At 38.5% G+C, this 21,554-nt stretch overlaps 1 protein-coding gene across 2 annotated transcripts in view; it reads left to right on the forward strand.

Annotated features, from left to right (window-relative positions):
* CWF19L2 (CWF19 like cell cycle control factor 2) overlaps positions 1 to 21,554 on the forward strand; it is a 149,130-nt gene that overhangs the window by 49,499 nt on the left and 78,077 nt on the right. For both annotated transcript variants that reach the window (XM_015082097.3, XM_027036406.2), the window contains exons 8-10: positions 767 to 1,428; positions 18,234 to 18,330; positions 19,913 to 20,005. In XM_015082097.3, coding sequence (XP_014937583.2) covers positions 767 to 1,428; positions 18,234 to 18,330; positions 19,913 to 20,005 — 852 coding nt within the window. The remainder of the gene's footprint in view (positions 1 to 766; positions 1,429 to 18,233; positions 18,331 to 19,912; positions 20,006 to 21,554) is intronic.

Consider the following 21,554-nt stretch of genomic DNA (forward strand, 5'->3'; position numbering starts at 1 on the left):
TCTTTTTTCATGAGAATCTGTTTTGTTTTAGTAATGTTGTGACATCTTGAATCTCACAGTAGGAATTAATTTTTCATAAATGATAATCTTCGCTGTTTTCTGTATTATGTTTTGTTTTAGTGCTGGGCAGTTGGTCTAAGTGGCCCCACATTTGAGTTCTTATATTTTTTTCATTGTTTGGTAAATTTTTGTTGAGTAATCATATTTTTTTTAAGCATTTATCTTAGGATGATATATTAGTTTGTTAGGGCTGCCATAACAAAGTTCCACAGACCAGGTAGTTTAAACAACAGAAATTTATTTTCTCACAGTTCAGGAAAATTGAAGTCCAAGATTAAGGTGTTACAATGTTTGGTTTCTTCTGGAGCATCTCTTTTTGGCTTATAAATGGCTGCCTTCTCTATGTCCTCACATGGTATTTTCTCTTTGTGTACTTATCTACTATATCTCTTTGTATTTCCATATTTCTTCTTATAAGAACATCCATCAGGTTGAATTAGGGCCCAACTGAACTTCAAGCGCCTGTCTCTAGATGCTGTCATGTTCTGAGGTACCAGAGGTTAGGGCTTCAACATATGAGTTGGGAGAGGGCACACTTAAGCCCTTATCAGGTAGAATGATTGTATGGGTTCTTTCTTCTCTCCTTTATTGGGTTTTTCTTCATTGTGCCATATGATGGTGTATCACGGCACAATGGCAAATGGGGGTACAAGTCATTGAACCTTTCTTAATTTCAGATATCTTGTTTACTTTCTCTCCTTTGTAGTCAATGGAAATATTTGAGTCAAAATTAGAAGAAGCTGAAAAAACTGCATCCACAAAAGAAGAGTGTAAACGAGAACGGTGGAGGAGACCAACATGTTCAGATAAAGCACAAAGTAGTCAAGAAAGTAGAAAATCAGACTTGGTAAAAGATAATAAAAGTTCAAGGGATAGATATAGTTCAACAAGTATTACAAACAGTGTCAATAAAGAAAAGTCTAGTGGTGATGAAAAAGATAATAGGTCGGGGTCTTCAGAAACATATAGAAGACAATCCAATCCAAGCCAAAATCAAGAGTTTTCTTCTCTTGGAAATTTGAAACCTAAATTTTTAAGACCCTCTGATAATGAAGAACTGTCATTTCATAGCAGGGGCAGAAATTTTGACCCATCTAGTTCATCTTCAGTACTGGTCACTCAGGATTCTGTGCATCGTGGTTTTCGAAAACCCACAGAAAACAGTGAAGAAAGTTCATCGTCATGGAGCCAATCTGGTAGGAGAGAAGGAGACAGGAAACATTCAAATCAACGGTCAGTGGACACCCGTGGCAGTGTCGGCGGTGGGCACATTTCTGAAGACAGAAGAGAAAAATCATGGGACGAAAGCTTGAGAGGTGATTCTGTGAAGAAAGAGCATGTGCAGGACGCAAAGTCTTCCTCTGCTGGGTATTCTGTTATTTGTTTATTAAGCTGTTAAATGTTAAATATCAGAAGATTCAAAGAAATTGAGCCGTATTTTTAAGAAATCAGTTATTAATGAGATGATCTGTTTCTTAAATTTTGTGGAAGAGATAAGATTTGCCCATTTAACAAATCAGTAGTTTTGTTTTATGGGTTGCATTTATTTCATTTCACGGTTTCATTTAATAAATAGAAGAACTCAGTAGCTATATTAGCTCAAAATCTGTTGCTTTTTTGCACATTAAAATATTAAATGAGTTAATAATCCTTTGAAATGGATATGCCACAGGAGGTATTTTGGTAGATTGTGCTCCTGCTGCCATAATTGCTTTCAAAGGAAACCACTTAATTGTAAAGCATAATCATGATTGTAAATATGGCATGCCTGTCTGGAGGTAGCCCTCATATGAAGTGAAAAAGATATACAGAAGATCCTGTAGAGGAAAGCATGAATTAATGGACTGTTTTGCAGACAAAGAAATAATCCACTTTGGACAGTTGACTGGTTTTAAAGATAATGTTAGAGTTTTAAAAGGGTGCCTGTGTGGCTTAGTTGGCTGAGCATACAAATCTTGACTTCTGCTTAGGTCATAATCCTAGGGTCATGAGATTAAGCCCCATGTTGGCCTCTGTGCTGAGTGTGGAGCCTGCTTAAGATTCTCTCCCTCCCTCTCTCCCTCCCTCTCTCTCTTTCTCTCTCTCTCTCTCCCCCTCTCTCCCTCCTTCCCTCTCTCCCTTCCTCCCTCCTCCCTCCGACCCTGCCCATCCCCTGCCTGCATGTGCGCACCCATGCTTTCTCTCAAAAGAAAAAAAAGGGAAATATAGGTAGGTTAGTGGTTGTACCTGTAGTAATTAGGCATAGCACTCACTGGTGTTACTATTCTTGCACCTCTTGTACTTATATACAGAGCTGAGTCAGTAGAACAGGAAACCCAGGTTGAGTGGGATCAAACCTAGGAAAAATTGACTTAGCTATAGAGTTGGTTGTATTGGAAATAGCCATAAGTGGGGAAAAAAGTGTCCAAAGAATAATGAGTAGCTTAGATGATCATTAAAATATGTTTTAAAATACCACCAAATGAATAGGACCCTCAAGGAAGAGGTTTTAGGAAATAATAGAAATCACTGGTGGCAGTTGTAGGTATAAACATTGTGGTTTGGGGTCATGAGTATGGCAAATCATTTTTCTTAATCCCATCTGAAGCTGTGGATTATAAAGCACCATGTGCAGCTTTCAGTGGGAGGAAGCTGGCAAAACCTGGACTGAGTGATGGGAGCCCCAGTCAGATGGGCTCTGGTTCAAGGCAGGGTTTTGTTCCGAGGAGACCAAAGGAGAAATCTGGTTGTACTGACTGGATAAACAGGACAGGGATTAGAGAATGTCTTATGCTGTCTACATATATAATTGTCTAGGCTTTGCTCCACCTACTCTGGAAGGTAACTGTTTCTAGTCCCCAGCTGCTGGCACTAGGAGACTCTTACTTTTTTTTTTTTTTTCAATATATGAAGTTTATTGTCAAATTGGTTTCTATACAACACCCAGTGCTCATCCCAAAAGGTGCCCTCCTCAACAACCATCACCCACCCTCCCCTCCCTCCCACCCCGCATCAACCCTCAGTTTGTTCTCAGTTTTTAAGAGTCTCTTATGCTTTGGCTCTCTCCCACTCTAACCTCTTTTTTTTTTCCTTCGCCTCTCCCATGGGTTTCTGTTAAGTTTCTCAGGATCCACATAAGAGTGAAACCATATGGTATCTGTCTTTCTCTGTATGGCTTATTTCATTTAGCACAACACTCTCCAGTTCCATCCACGTTGCTACAAAGGGCCATATTTCATTCTTTCTCATTGCCACATAGTACTCCATTGTGTATATAAACCACAATTTTTTTTTATCCATTCATCAGTTGATGGACATTTAGGCTCTTTCCATAATTTGGCTATTGGTGAGAGTGCTGCTATAAACATTGGGGTACAAGTGCCCCTATGCATCAGGACTCCTGTATCCCTTGGGTAAATTCCTAGCAGTGCAATTACTGGGTCATAGGGTAGGTCTATTTTTAATTTTCTGAGGAACCTCCACACTGTTTTCCAGAGTGGCTGCACCAATTTGCATTCCCACCAACAGTGCAAGAGGGTTCCCGTTTCTCCACATCCTCTCCAGCATCGATAGTCTCCTGATTTGTTCATTTTAGCCACTCTGATTGGCGTCAGGTGATATCTGAGTGTGGTTTTGATTTGTATTTCCCTGGTGAGGAGTGATGTTGAGCATCTTTTCATGTGCCTGTTGGCCATCCGGATGTCTTCTTTAGAGAAGTGTCTATTCATGTTTTCTGCCCATTTCTTCACTGGGTTATTTGTTTTTCGGGTGTGGAATTTGGTGAGCTCTTTATAGATTTTGGATACTAGCCCTTTGTCTGATATGTCATTTGCAAATATCTTTTCCCATTCCGTTGGTTGCCTTTTCGTTTTGTTGGTTGTTTCCTTTGCTGTGCAGAAGCTTTTTATCTTCGTGAGGTCCCAGTAGTTCATTTTTGCTTTGAATTCCCTTGCCTTTGGGGATGTGTCAAGTAAGAAATTGCTGCGGCTGAGGTCAGAGAGGTCTTTTCCTGCTTTCTCCTCTAGGGATTTGATGGTTTCCTGTCTCACATTCAGGTCCTTTATCCATTTTGAGTTTATTTTTGTGAATGGTGTGAGAAAGTGGTCTAGTTTCAATCTTCTGCATGTTGCTGTCCAGTTCTCCCAGCACCATTTGTTAAAAAGACTGTCTTTTTTCCATTGGATATTCTTTCCTGCTTTGTCAAAGATGAGTTGGCCATACGTTTGTGGGTCTAGTTATGGGGTTTCTATTCTATTCCATTGGTCTGTCTGTTTTTGCACCAATACCATGCTGTCTTGATGATTACAGATTTGTAGTAGAGGCTAAAGTGTGGGATTGTGATGCCTCCTGCTTTGGTCTTCTTCAAAATTACTTTGGCTATTCGGGGCCTATTGTGGTTCCATATGAATTTTAGGATTGCTTGTTCTAGTTTCGAGAAGAATGCTGGTGCAATTTTGATTGGGATTGCATTGAATGTGTAGATAGCTTTGGGTAGTATTGACATTTTGACAGTATTTATTCTTCCAATCCATGAGCACGGAATGTTTTTCCATTTCTTTATATCTTCTTCAATTTCCTTCATAAGCTTTCTATAGTTTTAAGCATACAGATCTTTTACATCTTTGGTTAGATTTTTTTCCTAGGTATTTTATGCTTCTTGGTGCAATTGTGAATGGGATCAGTTTCTTTATTTGTCTTTCTGTTGCTTCATTATTAGTGTATAAGAATGCAACTGATTTCTGTACATTGATTTTGTATCCTGCGACTCTGCTGAATTCATGTATCAGTTCTAGCAGACTTTTGGTGGAGTCTGTCGGATTTTCCATGTATAATATCATGTCATCTGCAAAAAGTGAAAGCTTGACTTCATCTTTGCCAATTTTGATGCCTTTGATTTCCTTTTGTTGTCTGATTGCTGATGCTAGAACTTCCAACACCATGTTAAACAACAGCGGTGACAGTGGACATCCCTGTCGTGTTCCTGATCTCAGGGAAAAAGCTCTGTTTTTCCCCATTGAGGATGATGTTAGCTGTGGGCTTTTCATAAATGGCTTTTATGATCTTTAAGTATGTTCCTTCTATCCCGACTTTCTCGAGGGTTTTTATTAAGAAAGGATGCTGTATTTTGTCACATGCTTTTTCTGCATCGATCGACAGGATCATATGGTTCTTATCTTTTCTTTTATTAATGTGATGTATCACATTGATTGATTTGTGAATGTTGAACCAGCCCTGCAGGCCAGGAATGAATCCCACTTGATCATGGTGAATAATTCTTTTTATATGCTGTTGAATTCGATTTGCTAGGATCTTATTGAAAATTTTTGCATCCATATTCATCAGGGATATTGGCCTGTAGTTCTCTTTTTTTTACTGGGTCTCTGTCTGGTTTAGGAATCAAAGTAATACTGGCTTCATAAAATGAGAGGAGACTCTTACTTTTATCCTCAGGGTTGGCTTAACATTTGGGCAGTCTGTAGGTCTTGACTTCTGTGACTTTGGCTACGTGGGAAATAGCCTTACACTCAGTATTTCATCTTGTTCTCTAATTGCTTCATATTTGTAAGTCATATTTAAATTGTACATTTCCGATAGATATACTGTAATATAGGTACTCACTAAAAGCTGTATTTTTTTGGTCTGAAGGCAATACACATGCACACACACACACACATACACACACACGTACATGTATATATTTTAAATGTTTATTTTTTCTGAGAGAGAGCAAGTGAGCACACACGAGCGGCAGGGGTTGGGGGTGGGGCAGAGAGAGGGAGAGAGAATCCCAAGCAGGCTGTCAGCACAGAGCCTGTTGAGGTGCTCAAACTCACAAACTGTGAGAACATGACCTGAGCCAAAATCAAGAGTCTTAACCAGATGCTTAACCAGCTGAGCCACCCAGGCACCCCATGAAGGCAGTATTTTTGTTAGCTGTGTCATTTTGGTGTTGCAGATGGTTTGAAGCTTTCCATGAATTCCATGATTGACTGGAGAAGGAAAGAACAATCTAGAAATCATCTACATATATGTGAAAGAAAAGATTCCTGAGCCCGTGTGGGTGGTGTAAAGTCAGAGACCAGGAAGCATGTTGAGGAATGTCTGTTTCCAGGGACTGAAGAGGTTCACTGAAGTATTGTGGGAAGCTGTTAGTTTGAACATTATCCTGGGTATATGCTGAATTCTTTATAAAATGCTAGAATTTTATAAAGCTAGGGAGCTTTAGAATGAATAAGTTTTTTTTTTTTTTAACGTTTATTCATTTTTGAGAGACAGAGCATGAGTGGGGAAGGGGCAGGGAGAGAGGGAGACACAGAATCCGAAGCAGGCTACAGGCTCTGAGCCATCAGCACAGAGCCCGATGCGGGGCTCGAACCCACAAACTGCGAGATCATGACCTGAGCCAAAGTCGGACGCTCAGCCAACTGAGCCACCCAGCCGCCCCTAGAATGAATAAGTTTTAGAAGTAGGGGAAAAAAATCGTAGAAATAATTGTACAACTAGAAGAAATAATCGTCTGTCCTGTATTTTCCACATGCAGAAACTGAGGCGTTGAGGGTGTAGCTCACACAGTGGTGTGTTGAGAGAGTTGCCAGGTTGAGCAAATAAAAAATAGTAAGTCCCTTGCAGTATGCGGACAGACTGACCCCAAAAAATTTTTGTTTACCTGAAATTCAAATTTGACTGGGTGTCATGTTTTTTATCTGACAATTGTATGTAACACTTAGCCATTTTCTGGGTTTGTGACCGTTTTGGTAGAGATAATATTATATAAAAAACTTAATTACCTATCTAAGTTACATAGCTTCACAATGTATATACCATTCTGAACTTTGTTGTGTTTTTTTTCCCCAATCAGTATATCTTAAAGATGTTTTCCCATCATCCCGTATGTATGTATTTTTTAAAGGCTCTTTAATATTCTATTAAAACTGAGGTATAAGCTAGTAGTTCTCCTGGGTCCCCTCTTGGTGGATTTTAGGTGATTTCTAGTTTGTCGCCCTTACAAAAGTGCAGCAGTAATAGTGATGTGTATCTTTGCACATTGGTTAAATACAGCTGTAAAATAAATTCAAGCGGTTGGATTATATTTCTAAATCTTGTTATATTAGCCAGTTTACTCTCTTACCAGCCAAATATTAGGATGACTTTTCTCTTCCTTACCATCAGTATTATTGAACTTTTTAGCCTTGAAATTTTGTCATATGCATCATTGAGAAACAGAATCTTTGCTTGATTTGCATTTCTTTAAATCTGAGTGAAGTTTGGCGTATCTTTATAAATGTTAGTGTTTGTTTTATTTTTGTTAACTAGTCATCTGTTTTGGCTACTCTTTGAGTTCTCTGTAAAGACTCTTTATAGTTTTCACGTAATATATAGTGTTTACATCAGTTGTAGATTTCCTTTTTCTTCTTGTTTCATTTTCCTTTTTCATCCCTACTTTTCATTCATTCTTGCTGTGATCACATTTCTCATTCTTTTCCTTTGTCCTCTTCAGGCCTTGCATTTTTCTCAAGTAGGCGAAAAGCATCCTCTAGAAGGAAGGTGTCCATATGCTCAAGAACTTTAAGCTTATTATTCCTAGAAATAAAATGCGTTTGTGGATAATTTTGTTTTGTTGGAAAATATATCAGTTGTGTATTTTCTGGATTCTGAAACCTAGAATATTATGCCATATGAACAAAAACTAGTGTGCTGTCCTTAATTTAGATTTTATAAAGTTAGTATCAGGAACTAACCCATTTTATATACTGTCTTAGCCTTTGGGTATAATTCTTGGCAGAGTTTTCTGTGGGAGCTCAGAAGGACAAGAGAAGGATGACAGGTTCTGAAGGTTTTGAGTATAGTCATGAGATCCTTGGACAGGGAGAAAATTGGCGAACAAGCGTTGAGAGTAATTAAGGGCAGGAGATCTATGAACACTGCCAGCAGGCAAAGAATAATTGCAGTGTACTCAGGGTTTCTGAAATGTCATTGGGGTGGAGGTTTTTAATTACTTCTTCCTCAAAAGTTTTTAGGCAGAGTTGGGTGTGTGTGTGCCGCACAGAGAATACATTTTAATGGGAAAAGGGGATTTGTTTTTTAGAAATTAATTATGAAGAAGACTTCTGAAATGTAGCAGTAATCCTGGAAAATGAGAAATGCTTGTACTTTTTCCTTCTTACAGGATGATTGCAGATGTCATGGCGATGTTTCTTTCAGGGCATTTGCTCATTATTGTCATTGTTAAGAGAAAGTAAGGGAGAGTCTGTTCCTTGTATTTGCTGCCAAGGGGTGTCTTTGCTGTGGTGTTAACCAGATGAAATCATGTGTCCTGTATTCACTGTGTGCCCAGCAACTCATTTTAGTCTTTATTTGATACCTGTTATTCTATGAAGTGAATTGAAGTGTATGTTAATATTGAAAATATTAGTATTAGAGAGGCTCAGAATTCTTGTTAGATCATCTAATTTATCCTTATCTAGTTTTTGTCTCCTAATAAACAATTTAATTTCTGTTAGAAAATACACCCCCCCCCCCCAAAAAAAAAGATGTACGAGTATGAATTTTATGACAGTGAAGGTTGTTGCTTTTAAAGCTTTCTTGGGATTTCAGTTACCTTCTTGAAACTTGGGAGCTTTGGTTGGAGTTTAGCATACCTTCATTGTCCTCTCTCTCTTTTTAAATGTTTATTTTGAGAGAGGGAGAGTGACAGGGAGAATGAGAGGGAGAGAAAGAGAATTCCAAGCAGGCTTCATGCTCAGCGTAGAGCCCCACACAGGGCTTAATCTCACGACTGACCTGAGCTGAAATCAAGAGTCAGATGTTTAACCACCTGAGCCACCCACGTGCCCCTTCACTGTCCTCTCTTGATTGAATCTTCAACCTTGCATACTAAGAAGTGGTGGGAAAAGTCAAGTAAAATGACAAAGATATGCCTTTGGATAGAAATAATAGAGGTCTTGGGCAGTTTAATAAAAAATATTATCATTGTAGGGGTGCCTGGGTAGCTCAGTTGGTTAAGAGTCAGACTTTAGCTCAGGTCATGATCTCATGGCTCTTGAGTTTGAAACCTGCATTGGGCTCTGCGCTGACAGCTTAGAGCCTGGAGACTGCTTCGGATTCTGTGTCTCTCTCTCCCTCTGCCCCTCCCCTGCTTGCGTTCTGTCTGTCTGTCTCTCTCAAAGATAAGTAAAGATTAAAAAAATAAAAGAAATCATTGTGAAAGAGGATTTATCAGCCAGATTTCATAGACTAAGTTATGATTGTGGGTCATGAGGTGGTAGAGATGGAAAGTGTACATGGGAAACATGGGTTAAGTAAAGTGCCTCCTTTCTCTTTCCCTTTTTTTTCTTTTAAGTTGCAGACACTTGAATATGTTTATATATTAAGGGAGAAGTATCAATTTTAGAAGAGTGATGATAGATGGCATAATTTATGGGCAAAATCCCAAGAGTACTGTGGATAAATGTAGGATCTGATATACTCAGACAAGTGGAAGGATTGGTCTTGGACGGGGGTATTGAAGAAGAGGAGAGTGTGGCTGTAATTTGTGAGTGACAGGAGAAAATTACAGAAATTCTTGACAACTCAGGTCAGTATTTTTCAACATAGGATCCCCACAATATTGGTGTTCCTTTTTAGTCTTTGTATGCACCACAGTGAGTTTGGTGGCTTCAGAAGAGAAAAAGTGACAGAACAATTTAATTCACACACAGCTCACAAAGTTGAAATGTCCTCTCATTGTTATGACTTAACTGCTATTAGCTTTTTTTTTTTTAATATGAAATTTGTTGTCAAATTGGTTTCCATACAACACCCAGTGCTCATCCCAACAGGTGCCCTCCTCAATGCCCATCACCCACCCTCCCCTCCCTCCCACCCCCCATCAACCCTCAGTTTATTCTATTTTTAAGAGTCTCTTATGGTTTGCCTCCCTCCGTCTCTAACTTTTTTTTTCCTTCCCCTCCCCTGTGGTCTTCTGTAAAGTTTCTCAGGATCCACATATGAGAGAGAACATATGGTATCCTTCTCTGCCTGACTTACTTCCCTTAGCATAATACCCTGCAGTTCCATCCACGTTGCTACAAAAAGCCATATTTCCTTCTTTCTCATTGCCACGTAGTATTCCATTGTGTATATAAACCACAATTTCTTTATCCATTCATCAGTTGATGGACATTTGGGCTCTTTCCATAATTTGGCTATTGTTGATAGTACTGCTATAAACATTGGGGTACAAGTGCCCCTAGGCATCAGCACTCCTGTATCCCTTGGGTAAATTCCTAGTAGTGCTATTGAAGGGTCACAGGGTAGATCTATTTTTAATTTTTTGAGGAACCTCCACGCTGTTTTCCAGAGCGGCTGCACCAGTTTGCATTCCCACAGACAATGCAAGAGGGTTCCCGTTTCTCCACATCCTCCCCAGCATCTATAGTCTCCTGATTTGTTCATTTTAGCCACTCTGACTGGCATGAGGTGATATTAGCTTTTTATTTTGACCAAAATGTTGATGAACAGTTAAAATTACTGGTCCGTGTGCATGTCATATTTTCTTTAAGTGATCTTTGGAAGTTGAAAGTTTGAGAAACAAACTCTCTTTTATTCAGATTTGAAAAAAAAAGAAAAAGTATCTGTTCTGGTATGACCAGGAATGCAGTGATGAGGGGAGGTGATATTTGTACCAGACATGTCCCTTGGAACTTCAGTTAGATGGCTTTGACAGATTCTTTCTGCTGTGCATCTTACATTTACTGAATTCAGCACCTCCTTCTTAGGTCTAGTGCTATAAAAACAGTTATGACACAATTTCTGCTTTCAAGAAGCTCACGGTATCAAAGAGCCAGTTATGTAGGTATGTGAAGAAATATGTACATAAACGCCACGATACTTACAGTTAGTTGCTGGTCTAAATATAGATCCTTATGATTACAATTCCTGTGTACAACAAGGGATGATTAACTCCTCTGAGGTATCACTGGGGGGACAGAATCCAGGAAAGATAGGGTCTTGAGGGATGAACTCATTAGGTGTAAGTGGGAAGGGGTAATTGACATGGAGATAACTTGGAGACAAGTCAGCGTGGTCTAGTTGAGCATTTGAGAGTAGAATTTTGGAGTGTCAGATGCAGTAACTCCCTGAGGAGAGGGCATATTTCTTTTTATGGTCTTTGCGTCTCTGAATCCTGGTAGAGCGCATAGCACAAATTCACCTCTCAATAACTTGTGGAATGTAGTTGAATGGGAGGAAAATGGGTAGGCAGTTATAGCGAATATGCCTCATGTGCCTTGTAAACAGCTCCAGAAGTCATGCTCCCGAGTTGGACAGTATTCTCTGGTGATTGGAAACAAGTATCTCCAGGATTTGAAATAGATCAGATTTGTATTTTATTTATTTATTTATTAAAAATGTGTTCACATTTATTTATTTTTGAGAGACAGAGCGTGAACGGGGAAGGGGCAGAGGGAGGGGGAGACACAGAATCCGAAGCAGGCTCCAGGCTCTGAGCTGTCAGCACAGAACCTGACGCGGGGTTCGAACCCACGAACTGTAAGATCATGACCTGAGTCGAAGTCAGATGCTTAACCGACTGAGCCACCCAGGTGCCCCCAGATTTCTATTTTAGAAAGATTCCAGCATACTGTGTAGGCCAGTTTGGGAAATGGAACAGATTTGAGGATGAAATATTGGCGAGGAAGCTCTAGTTGAGAGACAAGAAGTCATGAACCAAAGGAGTGAATGTAGAGGAAAGGGGGAGCTTGAGTTGGCTTCTGTGGCTCAGTGATGAGGCATCTATTTCTGTGGCCCCTTGGAAGGATTTGCTTACTTACTGTGTACCATTTCTGGGCATTCTTTTAAATAATTTTCCTTAAGTTTATTTGTTTAAGTCATCTCTATACCTGACTCGGGGCTCGAACCCATGACCCTGAAATCAAGAATTGCATTCCTCTCCAACTGAGCCAGCCAGGCACCTCTCTTTCCTTTCTTGAAAAGATTTCACTGTTGGATTTTGAACGTGGTGAACGGAGGACTGGTTGGAACATTCCTCTTTGACTCAGTAATTGGCTCTCAGTGGCAAAAGTTACCATTATTGAGCATCAGGCTATGTGTTGTGTTTAGAATTTTATTCTATTACTGAATTTATTATAATTTTATACATTGTCACATTTGATTCTGATAATGTGAGGGTAGGTATTGATCATCTTTTTGGTGTTATAGCCTGAGAGAGGTTAAGATACTTGCCCAGTCTCATAGAGCTTGTAAAGGACAGAGTCTGGATTTGAACCCATGTCAGTCTGACTCCAGAACTACTTTTCTTGTAATACTAACAGGGATTTCTCATTTCTACAATGATGATGCAACAGTAGGATTAGCATTCTCTTTATTTATTTATTAAAAAAATTTTTTTAATGTTTATTTTTGAGGGAGGGAGAGAGAGAGACGGAGACAGACAGACAGTGTGAGTGGGGGAGGGGCAGAGAGAGAGGGAGACACAGAATCTGAGCTCTCAGCACAGAGCCCGACGTGGGGCTTGAACCCACAAACTGAGATCATGACCTGAGCCACAGTCAGATGCTTAACCGACTGAGCCACCCAGGTGCCCCTGCATTGGCATTTTAAAGAAACAGCTTCTAGTGCTTCATGAAAAGGTTGCATTTAGAACTCTTAGAATTTGAATCTGTTTTTAGGTGTTTATACCTTTATTTTTATCCCTATTTGTAGGCATGACTCTGTTGACATATTGACCCTTGAAATTAAAGTAAATTACATTTATAATAAAAATGATGTGTGCCTCAGAATTGAATTTGGAAAAAGTTACTGAAAAATATTTTCCATACAAAACAGTCCAACTAACTGACAAGCAATCCCTCCACGTCTAGCAGCACGTAAATGGTAGTGATGTTCTGCTCACATGAATGCAGTGTCCCTACTGCTCTTCCTAATTGGTTTTTAAAATGTAGACTGAAGGAATTTGAGAGGAACAAAAACATTTTCCTTTCTAATGGTGCTTTACCTAATATTTCTAATGGTGCTAAAATATTTTAGGTTTCTTAGTCTGAGCACCAGGGTGTTTTTTCTTTCTGTGAGAAGAAATGGTTCTTCCAGAATTTCTGCAGATATTAATGTCTTTTTTTCAAAAAATTCACATGCTGTCTCCTGAAAGATTTGCTATTTTTTTTTTTCCAAAAGGGAATTTGCTATTTAGAAATAATTGCTTGTTAGGTCAAGTTTTGATTTGAAGATCTGTTTATATATTTTGCTGTTACCCACTCAGAATGTATGTTGAAAATGCAAGTTGATTTCAGTAGAGTCTGATGAAATGTGCTAATTGAGGAAAACTAGAAATATCATAGATACATCCTTGATATGTGAGATTCTGACAGGGTTTTTAGCTTGAAAGTTTTTAAAATCACTCCTCTTTGAGGGTTTTGAAAAACAACTATTGAAGTATAATTGACATGTAATAAACTGCACATAGATAGAAATGTACAATCTGGTAAGTTTAGAAATATGTATGTTCTCACAAAACCATCATGCCCCAGGGTTTTCTGGTACCCTTTTATAATTCTCTCCCACCTCTCCCCACACCCTTACAAACCCCTAGATTTCACTCATCTGCTTTCTTTAATTATAGACTAGTTTGCATTTTCTGGAGTTTTATGTAAGTGGGATCATATGTTATGTACTCTTTTTTTGTCTGGCTTTCACTGTGCATAATTATTTTGAGCTTTATCCATGTTGTTGCAGTAATTCATTCCTTTTTATTGATGGGTGGGTAGTTTTCCATTGGTAGATAAAACAATTTTTCCATTCACCTGTTGGTGAACATATAGAATGTTTCCAGTTTTTAGCTATTGTACATAATGCTTCTTGGAATATTCATGTACAGAACTTTGTGTGGATGTATGCTTCCTTTTCTCTTGGGTAAATACCTAGGAGAGGAATGGCTAGATCATGTGGTAATCATATCTTTAAATTTTAAGAAACTGCCAAATGGTTTACCCATTGATTGTATCATTTTACATAGATTTGAGATCATTGATTTGAGATCTTGCTTTTCTAATATAAGCATTTAGAGCTATAACTTCTCCCTAGTAATGCTTTACTAGCATTCTATAAATTCTGATTTGTTATGTATATGTATGTATGTGTGTGTGTATATGTATATGTGTATACATATACACATGTTTATTTTTGAGAGACAGAGCGTGAGTGGGGGAAGGGGCAGAGAGAGAGAGGGAGGGAGACACAGAATCCAAAGCAGGCTTCAGGCTCCGAGTTGTCAGCACAGAGTCCAATATGGGGCTCTAGCTCATAAACCATTAGATTATGACCTGAGGTGAAGTCGAGCGTTTAACCAACAGAGCCACCCAGACGCCCTGTTATGTTTATATTTTTATTCGGTTTGCAGTACTTTTTAATTTCTCTTTGATTTTGTTATTGACCATGGGTTATTCCCAGATATGCTATTTAGTTTCCACATAGTTGAGGATTTCTCAGAGATCTTTGTTAATGATTTCTAATTTAATTTCATTGGGGTTAGAGAACACAGTTTGTATGACTTAAATCCCTTTAAATTTATTGAGACTTGCTTTATGGCTCAGAATATGGTCTATCTTGGTAAATGTTGGCATGCACAGGAAAGAATGTGTATTCTCTTACGTGGTAGGGTATTCTCTGAATTTCCATTAGGTCGTGGTAGTGATAGTGTTATTCAAGTCTTCTATATTCTTGAAGAATATATTAAGTACTGGGAGTGGGGTCTTAAAATCTGCAACTGTAATTGTAAAATTAGTCTCTTTCTCTTTGCAATTCTGTCAGTTTTTGCTTTGTGTATTTTGAAGCTCTCTTACATTAGGGATTCTTTTGTACTCTTGATGGATTGACCTCTTTTTCATATGAAGTGAAACAGCTTTCTTTGTCCCTGGTAATATTTATTGCTCTGTAATCTAATTTGTTTGATAGTAAAGAAGTCACTTTACCTTTCTTTTGACTAGTGTAAAACATGATATATCTTCCCCTCCCCCCTTTTGTACTTGACGTGTTTGTCTTTATGGTATGTTTTTTGTCATTGAGTTTTGCTCTTTTATCTGACAATTTTGCCTTTTAACTCACATGTTTGGACCATTTATATATGTGATATAAAGGTTTAAGTCTAATTTTGCTCTTTGTTTTCTACTTGTCCTATGTGTTCTTTGTTCCCTTTTTCCTCTTTATGTGACTTATTTTAATTAAAAAAAATTTTTTTTAATGTTTATTTTTGAGAGAGAGAGACAGAGACAGAGACAGAGACCCAGCCTGAAAGGGGGAGGGGCAGAAAGAGAGGGAAACAGAATCCTTAGCAGGCAGGCTCCAGGCTCTGAGCTGTCAGCACAGAGCCCAGCGGGGGGCTTGAACTCACAAACTGCAAGATCATGACATGAGCTGAAGTCAGCAGCTTAACTGACTGAGCCACCCAGATGCCCCTTTATGTGTTTTATTTTAGATTACATATTTTTATGATTTTGTTTCATTTCTCTTGTTATAATTTTTTTGGTATTTTGTGGGGTTTTTTGTTTGTTTTTAGATTTGATAGTATACATTTTTAACTTCTCCAACTTCATTATGCCATTCCTGTATGGCATAAGAACTTTACAATAGTTTGTTTACATTTATCCCCTCCAGTCTTTTATTGTTGTCATACATTTTACTTATCTTTGTCATAAACCTCTCATATATTGTTATTATTTTTGTTTAAATAATTATTTTACAGAGACTTATGTAATAAGAGAAAGTATTCTTCATTTACCCTTGTAGGCATCATTCTTTGAGTTAATCCATACTACGGTCTGGTATAATTTTCCTTCTGCCTGAAGGCTTTTCTTTAACATTCTTCAACTCTGTCTGAAAGAGTTTTCATTTCAATTTGTTTTTGAAAGATACCTTCACTTGGTATAGAATTTTTGGTTGATAATTTAAAGTACTTTGGAAATGTTGCTACTCTTTTCTTGCTTGGATTGTTTTTGATGAGAAATCTGCTGTCACACTACTTTTTTTCTGTGTGCCTAAGTGTGTCTCTCTTTTATCCCCCCTGTGGCTGCTTTAACACTGTTCTCTTTATCATAAGTTTTGAGCAATTTGATTATGATGTCCCTGGGAATAGGGTTTTTTTTTAATGTAGTTTTTTTTTTTTTTTTTTTTTTTTTTTGTGCTTGGGATTCCCTGAAATTTTTAGTTCTCTAAGCAGCTTTTCAGGTGTTTGGAAAATTTGGCCTTTGTTTCTTCTGTCTCCCATTTCTTTTGGGGACTCCAATGGCCTAAGTAGTCAGGTTTAAGGTTATCCCATAGTTCTCTGATGCTCTTTTTATTTTTTAAAATTCTTTTTTTTCTGTATGTTTCATTTGGTATAGTTTTTAATGTTTATTTATTTATTATATTAAAATTTTTTTTAATGTTTATTTATTTTTGAGAGAAACAGATACAGAATGCAAGTGGGTTAGGGGCAGAGTGAGAGGGAGACACAGAATCCGAAGCAGGCTCCAGGCTCTGAGCTGTCAGCACAGAGCCCGACGCGGGGCTCGAACTCACGAGCTGTGAGATCATGACCTGAGCCGAAATTGGACGCTTAACTGACTGAGCCACCCGGGCACCCCTGTTTGTTTATTTTTGATAGAGACAGAGAATCCCAAGCAGGCTCTGCGCTGACAGCGCAGGGACATGGGTCCCGAACTCAGCAACTGCGAGATCATGACCTGAGTTGAGATCAAGAGTCGCCCAACTGACTGAGCCACCTAGGCCCCCCTAGTTTCTAATATTTTAAGTTCACTACTTTTTCCTTGGCAGTTTAATCTCCTGTGAATCCTATCTAGTGTTTTTTTTTTTTTTTAATCTGAGACACCAGTGTTCAACTGTAGAAATTGAGTTCTGATCTATTTTATGTCTTACTTGTTTGTAATGTTTCAAACATATGGAATGCAGTTACAATAATAACTTTTAATGTTCTTATCTGCTTTTCCTTACATCTGAGTCAGTTCTGGGTTTATTTTGATTGATAGCTATTTCTCCTAATTGTAGGTCTTATTTTTCTACATCTTGGCACGTCTGCTATCTTTGGTTACTAGATGCTATGAATTTTACTGTGTTGAGCATGGGATATTTTTGCATTCCTGTAACTAATTCTTGATGTTTGCCCTGGGGGAACATGGTTAAGTTGATTGGAAACTCTTTGCTCCTGTAGACTTTTGCTTTTAACATTGGTTCATTGGGCGTAGATCAACATTTAGCCTAGAGCTGCTTATTTCCCAGTAATGAGGTGAGACCTTTAATGCTCTCCCTAGTGCTTTCTGAGTTGAAGCTTTCCTCGTCTGGCTAGCGAGATCAGGCACTTTTCCCAGAAATGCTGGATGTCGCTCCTCTTTGGGATGGGACTTTCTCCGGCCACGGGCAGTTTCTTGCTAAATACTCAAGGGGAACTGTTTAGTTTTGTGCGCTTCTCTCACTGTGCAGCTTTCTTCTGTCTGGCTGTCTTTGAGCTTTGGAATCTTAGCTGTGTCTCCTTCACTGAGGAGTCAGTTCTTCAGGCTTGGCCTGCATCCCTTCCCCGTACCGCAGTGACCTTTCTTAGGGAAGTAAGCTGGGACAACTTTTTATGTGCCAGGAATCTAACCTTGGCTAGAAATTTCTCTGGTCTTCAGCGAGTCTAGGTTTGGCCCATGACCTTAGTCATAAACTAGTATTTGTTGTCTAATTCAGTAATTTCGCATTTATGTTGCAAAAAGAACACATGCTCATTGTTTTTATTCTTTGACTGCAGTTAAGCATGCCATTTCCTGTTTAGTTTCTTAGACTATCAGTAATTTATCACACCCAGCTGTGTAGAACTATGGCCTGATTGTAGTGTTTTAATTTTCTCTTGTTTCCTTTTTAGAATGAGTATGGGAACATTAGATAGTAAAGAATAGTTCATATAGTATTTATCTCATTCTTACTGGGACTTTGGTCAGTTATTATAACTGCCTGATTGTGGTATTGTGACATAGAGCCTTAAACTGGTGATTTTTGGTGGAATATTGAACCTTTGTTTTTTGTCTTGTTTATATTTTAAGGTTTTAGAATCATGATCTCTTGATGCTGAATATTTTGTTGAGGTCAATTAAAATCATATTTGAGTCTTGATGTTGTTAGTTGCAGTGTCCCTCTGTTTCATATGCTCTTAATCTGTCCTGTTCAAACAGAGGCGGTCTTGAAGATGATTCCATCCACATTTTGAGTGTTGATGAGAAGAACAAACTGGGAGCCAAGATTATCAAGGCAGAGATGATGGGAAATATGGTATGTCTTCTGTGGTGTTTCTAGGAGAATAGGAGTTAACTGTTTAACTTCTTACCAGTAATTGTGGAAGTTTCTTCACAGTGTTGGCTGTAGCCAACTGTTGCTTATTGATTCTTTTAACAAAATTCTTGAACATTCCTAAATCCTGTACTGCCCACTTCTAAATAAATTGTCTACTTTTTCTGTCAGATCTCTGAAGTCTGAGATCCCAGGGTATGACATGTTTTTTAAAATTTCTACTTTGCAATTCTAGCATAGCATATTTGAGGGAAATAAAGATGTCATTGTTTTCTTTCCCTTGTTTTGTCACATATTATTGAGAGCATGTATTGCTTTCTTAAATTCCTTTACTTAGGTACCTAACAAATGAGCTCCTAAAAAAAGATAGTTGTTTCATGTAGGCATATTTTAATGTAGTACGTTTGTGCCTGGTAAATGTTTGATGCATTGTATAGATTAGCTCATTTAATTTCCATAACAATGTTATGCTGTAAGACTGATTGACCTGAGAACTGAATAGAAAATATGGATGATTTGGTGTGAGCTACACCTATCTCTGTCTATTTATTATCGCTGTATTTTAGTATCACATTTCTGATATACTAATACGTGTGACATCATACATGGCAGAATAGCAAATCCAGACAGCTTTGCATGGTGTGACAGAATAGATTTCCTCCTGGTCATATGTATGTACTGATCTCAATACCAAATGTAAGTGATCCCTAAGTAGGCTTCCGTTTTGTTGTACTGCCAGTATGACCCTGTTTGGTAGCATAAAAGTTGCCAAACAAGATGCTTCTATTTTTATTAGTTTGTGTGTCTGATAAAAGGCGTATCTTGCACATGCTGCACTTTCTCATTGAGTCTGGTCCTTGGTAACACTGAACTGCAGCTCAACCCTGAAGTTTGGTAAGAGACACAACCCGCCAGGAAATAATAGCAGGAAAATAAAGTTTGAGTTTTCAAGCACAAAGGAATTAGTTCACACTAGTGAAAGAGAGGTCACCAAGTTAGGAGGTTAATTTATGTTGAAAGAATTGTTCTTTTGGTCACGGAGCCACTGCAGTGGAGAACACTGTTCTTTGCCTGGTCATATGCTCCTCTTTGTTTATTTCTTTACATGTCACTTGTTTTCTATACATTTCTATAAACTTCCTAGAGTAAAAATGAGATACGTTCAGAGTTCTTATTAAAATTACTTAACAATAAAGAAGGTAATATGTTAAATCTTATTATGGCTTTCTTGTTACAGTAATTGAAATTTTGAGTACTGGATGGTGATAATATCCGAGGAATTATAAAAATGTCATTCTTGAGGTTGTTTTCCCCATATCCCTGTCTCTCCCCTAGAATATATGTCCTTGTAATTGTTTACTCTCAAATCATAAACGAATGCTACGGGCATTTGAGACATATGTAACTGAGATGAATTCATTAAAAAGCAGTCCCCTGAATTTAGGTTTACTGCTGCATGAGTGTTCACTCTGCTCTTTTCCCTTCTGCATATACATTTGAAGTATTCTTCACTGAGGAATTAAGCTATATATGACACTCATTGTTCTTGTCTTTCCCTCTGAAGGAATTAGCGGAACAACTTAAAGCTCAACTTGCAAAGGCAAATAAATTCAAAGAAACTGTAACACAGACGTCATCCAAAAACCCTGGGGTGGAGGTGAGTTAACGGAAGTTTGTTTGTATACTACTACTACTGGGCAGTGCTGATATTTTAATGCAGGGTGTTTCTATATCTGTGTTACTGTGTTTATACGTGCATTTGCTTGTTTGTTTACTTGTTTTAAAAATGGATTTTCATATGTATTCTCTTATGCTCCACTGGTGCGTCCCAGGGGAAAAGAGAGAGACCCGGTTTTATTTTGGACTGTGCCATTTACTGACTGTTTGACTTCATAGAAATCACACTGTCCTTAAATTCTTCTCTTAAAGAGTGAGAGACTTAAATTTGGTGTGTTTCACATAAAACAAATTATTTTGTTCCAGGATTCGTTCCTTCATCTATTAGTGAGCAAAACAGATAGAAGTGGCTGCCTGCATGGAGTTTCATTTGGGTAGGGAGGAACAGTAAACAACAAAAGTAATAAATAGTGTAGCATGTTACAGACTGATACATCCTATGGCAGGCTAGAGGGGATCTTGAGTGCCCAGTGCTGGTGGCTTTGGGTGCACAGGCTAGTTATTATTGAAAAAGTGACCTTGATGCAGAGGCTTGCTGTGGAACAGCAGATCTGTGTATCTGAGAGAAGAGCACTCTGGGCATGAGGAGTGGAGGATGTAAGGTTCCAAAGATGGGAACATGTCTTATGTGTGGGAGGAACAGCATGGGGCCCAGTGTCGCCAGAGTGGAATGAATGAATGGAAGGGAGGCAGGTGGAATATCCAGGTTAGAGAGGCTGTGGGAGGCTAGACCATGTGAGGCTTGAAAGTCAGGGTCAGGGAGTGGGTTTTTATTCTGGGTGAGATGGCATTGGAGGGTTTTCTGTAGAAGATCTATTTTGATGAGACTGTCTTGGCTTCCTTGCTAAGGGTGCATTGAAGGATCATAAGGGCAGAAGCTAAGGAGATGGTTAGAAGTGGTTAGGTTTTTATATGCATAAATATTTCCTGTGTGTTTTATGAAAGGAGAGCAGACAGGACTTTTTTGATGGTTTGGATGGGTTGGGGGATGTAGGAGATACGGAGGGGAGGCAAAGTCACTTCAAAGTTTTTAGGCTGAGCAGCTGGAAGAATACAGCAGCCATTCTTGGGAGTGTAGAAACAGGAGGAGTGTATTTGGGGGCGGAGGGTTCAAGTTCTTTTGTAGATATGTGGCATTTGGGTATCTTTTAGATTTGGGGCTGGAGGAGATGCCAGGTAGGGAGGGGGATGTTGGGAATTTAGGGACGCCTGAGGTAGAGGTGGAAACTGGGGAGCCCTTAACACAGAGACAGTATTTAAATCCTGATGCTGCTTGAAATCAGCCCAGGAGTAAAGGTAGATAGAAAAAGTTAAAGGGCTGAATTGGGTATATTACAGTGTTGAGAGGATTATAATTAGGTTTATAAGTGATTTTAAAGAACTGTTCTCAAAGATTAACTTATGTCATTTTAATGTCAGTGTGTGAGATGAGAATGTACAAAGTCAAGTTCCATAGAATGGTCTTCAAGCTAACATTATTGATGATTTAGATAATAGTATATAGAGAGAGTATGTTTGTGAAATTGGCT

This window comes from Acinonyx jubatus, chromosome D1 (assembly GCF_027475565.1).
Source record: "Acinonyx jubatus isolate Ajub_Pintada_27869175 chromosome D1, VMU_Ajub_asm_v1.0, whole genome shotgun sequence".
NCBI classification, from domain to species: domain Eukaryota; kingdom Metazoa; phylum Chordata; class Mammalia; order Carnivora; family Felidae; genus Acinonyx; species Acinonyx jubatus.